The sequence below is a fragment of the Tupaia chinensis genome, unplaced genomic scaffold, assembly GCF_000334495.1.
Source record: "Tupaia chinensis unplaced genomic scaffold, TupChi_1.0 Scaffold000028_1, whole genome shotgun sequence".
NCBI lineage: Eukaryota > Metazoa > Chordata > Mammalia > Scandentia > Tupaiidae > Tupaia > Tupaia belangeri.
Window position 1 is genome coordinate 6,097,097 of NW_006159458.1, and position 4,459 is coordinate 6,101,555.

General features: G+C 39.2%; 1 protein-coding gene across 2 annotated transcripts in view; it reads left to right on the forward strand.

Annotated features, from left to right (window-relative positions):
• Nucleotides 1–4,459, forward strand: part of DNAI7 (dynein axonemal intermediate chain 7) — a 68,853-nt gene that overhangs the window by 10,194 nt on the left and 54,200 nt on the right. For both annotated transcript variants that reach the window (XM_006140299.3, XM_006140298.3), the window contains exon 4: nt 60–206. In XM_006140299.3, the coding sequence (XP_006140361.1) occupies nt 60–206 (147 nt within the window). The remainder of the gene's footprint in view (nt 1–59; nt 207–4,459) is intronic.

The following is a 4,459-nucleotide window of genomic DNA, read 5'->3' on the forward strand; positions in this document are numbered from 1 at the left end:
CCCCCTTCTTCACTTTTTCTTTGTCAGAGGATTAATATAAATATTTTTTTATTTTATAGTTAATCGAGAAGTTAAAATTAACTTTATTTGAAACACCGCAATATGATTTGCAAGACAAAGCTATAATTCAGTACCAAGGATCAATTCTACAACTGCAGGAGCTCCTTTATCTTAAGTTTAATACAGCTACAGAATTAATTCTCAGAGTAAGTGTGATAATTTGCTTATATGTTACTGTTGCTTTTTTTTTTTTTTTAATTGCCAGAAGGTGTGTGCACTAGCTACAGAAAGAGAAAAAGCTGGTCCAGCTATGTATGGTCACATAGCAATCCTTTCTCCTTTTCTCCATCCTGTCAGTATGTCAGTATTTAGGGCACACATGCACATGTGTCCAGCATGGGTTTGTTTGTTTTTGTTTGTTTGTTTGTTTGTTTAGGTTTTTGCCATAGAGTGCCAGTGATTACCAAAGACAGTGAGAGAGAAAGTGAGAACTCACCCCCCACGAGGAATGGCCATGCTGCAATAACTTCCCCTCCATTCTCCTCTGGGACTTTGAGCACCCACACACAAGCACCTTGAGTGATTATCAAGCCACCAAGTCCAGGACTCAAACCGTGGTTGGCCACATGGGAGTCCGGCACCTTAACCACTATGCCACCTGCTGGCCCATGTTTTTCAAGCCACTGAGGTTGGGAAATGATCTGTAATTGGTCATGTGGGAACCAGTTCCCTGAACCACTAGGCAATGGGGCCAACTCTATTATTAACTTTTCAAAGAATTAAAAAATTTTTAATTATTTTTGTCAGAGGCTGTGTACAAATTGTAGACATTATGACACTTCATTTCCAGATATCTTTTTTCCTTTTTTAGGGGTTTTTGATTTAGTGTGCATATGCTTGCCAGGCAAGAGCGAGACACACACAAACAGTGAGAAATCACCCCCCAGGGGGGATGACCATGCTGGAATCCCTTTTCTTCCATTCTCCTCCCAGGATCTTGAACACACACGTACACATACCTGGTGTGAGTTTCAAGTTACTGGGTTTAGGACTTGAACTGCAGTTGGCCATGTGGGAGTCCAGCAACATAACTGCTATACTATCTGCTGGCCCCTGTCTCCAGATATCTCAACACTAACGATAAGATCCAAATGCCTATAAAATCATTATTATACCTAAGAAAATTAATTAGAATTTCTTAATATTTTCTATTAGAGTATATTGAAATTTTCCTTTTAAATGTTTCTTATAGCTGTTTTTTTTTTGTTTTTTGTTTTTTGTTTTGGAGAGGTTTTTTGCTATAGGGTGCATGCGCTCGCCAGACAGACAGAGAGAGACAGAGAGATAGAAAGCGAAAAATCACGCCCCAGGGTGGATGGCCATGCCACAATCCCTTCTCCTCCATTCTCCTTTCAGGATCTTGGACACACATGCACATGTGCCCGGCGTGAGTTTAAGCCACCGGGTCCGGGACACGAACCGCTGTTGACTACGTGGGAGTCCAGCGACATAGCCATTATGCTAACTGCTGGTCCCAAATGTTTCTTATAGCTGTTTTATTTATTTAGTTTCTTTCTTTTCTTCTTCTTCTTCTTTTTTTTTTTTTTTTGAGAAGTTTTTGCTATAGGGCGTGTGTGCTCGCCAGAAAGACAGAGAGAGACAGAGACAGAAAGTGAGAAATCACCCCTCAGAGTGGATGGCCACACCACAATCCCTTCTCCTCCATTCTCCTTTCAGGATCTTGGACACACATGCACATGTGCCCGGCGTGAGTTTAAGCCACTGGGTCCAGGACTCAAACCATGGTCGACTACATGGGAGTCCAGCGACATAGCCATTATACGAACTGCTGGTCGCTGTTTTTCTATTTTTTTATTTTTTAAACTTTAAAAATTTACTAGAAGGCATTTGTGCTTGCTGGAGAGAGAAACAGAGAAGGTGAGGAGGAGAAAGCACCCATCAGTAAGGCATGGTCATGCCACAAACCACTTTTCCCATTTTCTTCATCCTTTTTTGATTTTAGGTACATGCATACTTACCCAGTGTATTTTTTCAAGCCACTAGGCCCAGTACTCAAAATGAGCTGTTGACCATATAGGATCTGACTTCCGTAACCACTAGGCCATGGGGCTGACCTTCACCTTGCTTTTTGAGCCAGAAAACAATCTGTGATCATACAATGACTTTTTCTTTTATTTGCTTATTTATTTTTAATTTAGCAGCGTTTAATCAAACAAAAAAGGATTCACAAATTGGGCATCCCATAGAATGGCTTCTAAGGAACTCTAAAGGGCTATGTGGTCTAATAACTTTTATGGGCAGGGAAGGGGAAGTGATATATGAAAATGGAAGTGAGGGAAATGAAGTAGAGAAGCAGCTGGACTGGTTACAGCTTGTGTTTGCCAGTGTGAACATGGTTTAAAGGGTGGGCTGTCTGTGATGACTGAAGCACGGCTGCTGTGAGTGGTTAGGATACCCCAGTTAGTTAGGAAGCAGACTCCTAGGTGAGACTGTGGTTTGTTTACAAGAAATTAGGTATGTGAGTATGGAGGTCTTCTCAGACCAATATAGTTTGGTTTAACAATTTCACCTACGTCCCCCTTTTTGGTCAGCCTCTTAATTTTTTTTTAATAAGTTAACTTCAATTATAATTAAATCACCCATTCATCATAGTTAGCAGTAGTTGGATTACACTGTATATTAGATCCTTCATTCAAAAAATAAAAGCTGTCAATGTGGAATGCTCCTAGTGAATATCTTTTATATAAAATTGTAGGAACTTTATTTTCGCTTTTGGAAAGTTTCTGGAATCTGATATAAGAATCATTGGAAGATGTATTTTTTTTTCCTTCTTTTTTTAAAGTTTATTTTCTTTTATAAATTCAATGACATTATTTCGCTTAAAAAGTGAATATTTCAATATGTGAACATTTCTCCCTAGTCCAGTTGATTAAACTGTAAAATAGCTTCAACAGATAGCACATTTCTTTGTCCCATTAATGCTTTGCCTCCGTATTTTGCTTCTAAATGTCCTTCCTCAGGCCCTACTCTTTCACACACACTATATCTGATATTAACACCCACTTACTGTGTTTGTATATCCTTCAGTCAATCAATTTCAGTTATAGAGTGCGGACACTTGGTGTATATATTAAGTTGGGACATACAATGTCTCTCCTTCATAGCCTGGCTTGCTTCATTCAGCAGTAGATCTTGCATTTTCTAACACTTTCAGTCAAAGCCAGGGTTTTGTTGTTTTTATGGCTGAATAGTATCCCATAGAGAATATGTGCCATAGTTTTTCAATCCATTCATCTGTTCGGGGGCATTTCGGTTGGTTCCATGTCTTAGCAATTGTCAATACTGCTGCAATAAACATCGATGTGCAAGCACTTTTTCAATGAAGAATTCTTCTGTCCTTTGGGTAGATACCAAGGAGTGGGATTGCTGAATCATACAGTAGTTCTATTTGTAGATTTTTGAGGAATCTCCAAATTGTTCTCCACAGCGGCTGGACTAATTTACATTCCCACCAGCAGTGTAAGACTGTTCCACTTTCACCACACCCTAGCTAACACTTATAATTTTCTGTTTTTTCAATCTTAGACATTCAGACTGGGGTTAGGTGGTATCTCATTGTTGTTTTGATCTGCATTTTCCCTACTATGAGGGATGTTGGACATTTTTTCCATATGCCTTTTGGCTATTTGTATGTCATTTTTAGAGAGTGCTTTTTTCAACTCCTTCTCCCATCTTTTAATAGGGTTGATCATCTTTTTTTCCAAACAGCGGCTTGAGTTCCTTGTGGATTCTGGTCATCAGTCTGGTTATCTGTTGCATAATTTACAAAAATATTTTCCCATTCATCTTAGCCATTCTGACTGGGGTTAGGTGGTATCTCATTGTTGTTTTGATCTGCATTTCCCTTACGATGAGGGATGTTGAGCATTTTTTCATATGCCTTCTGGCTATTCATATGTCATCTTTAGTGAGTGTTCTTTTCAACTCCTTCTCCCATCTTTTAATAGGGTTCATCATCTTTTTTCCAAACAGCTTCTTTTGTTCCTTATGTATTCTGGTTATCAATCCCTTATCTGATGCAGAGTTTACAAAAATATTTTCCCACTCTGAGGGCTGTCGATTCACACTCATTACTGTGCCTTTTGTCATGCAGAAACTTCTTAGTCTGATGTAATCTCACTTGTCTCTTTTGGGGATTATCGACTGTGCTTTGGGGGTCTTATTTAAGAAGTCTTTGCCTACCCCAAATGTCTCTCAGAGTTTCCCCAGTGTTTTCTAGGAAGGAACAGTTTTATATTTTGAAGCCTTAGATTTAGATCTTTGATCCACCTTGACTTGATTTTTGTCAAAGGTGAGAGGTAGAGTTCAGACTCATCTTTCTGCATGTGGAAATCCAGTTTTTCCAGCACCATTTGCTGAAGAGGTTTTCCTTTTCCCA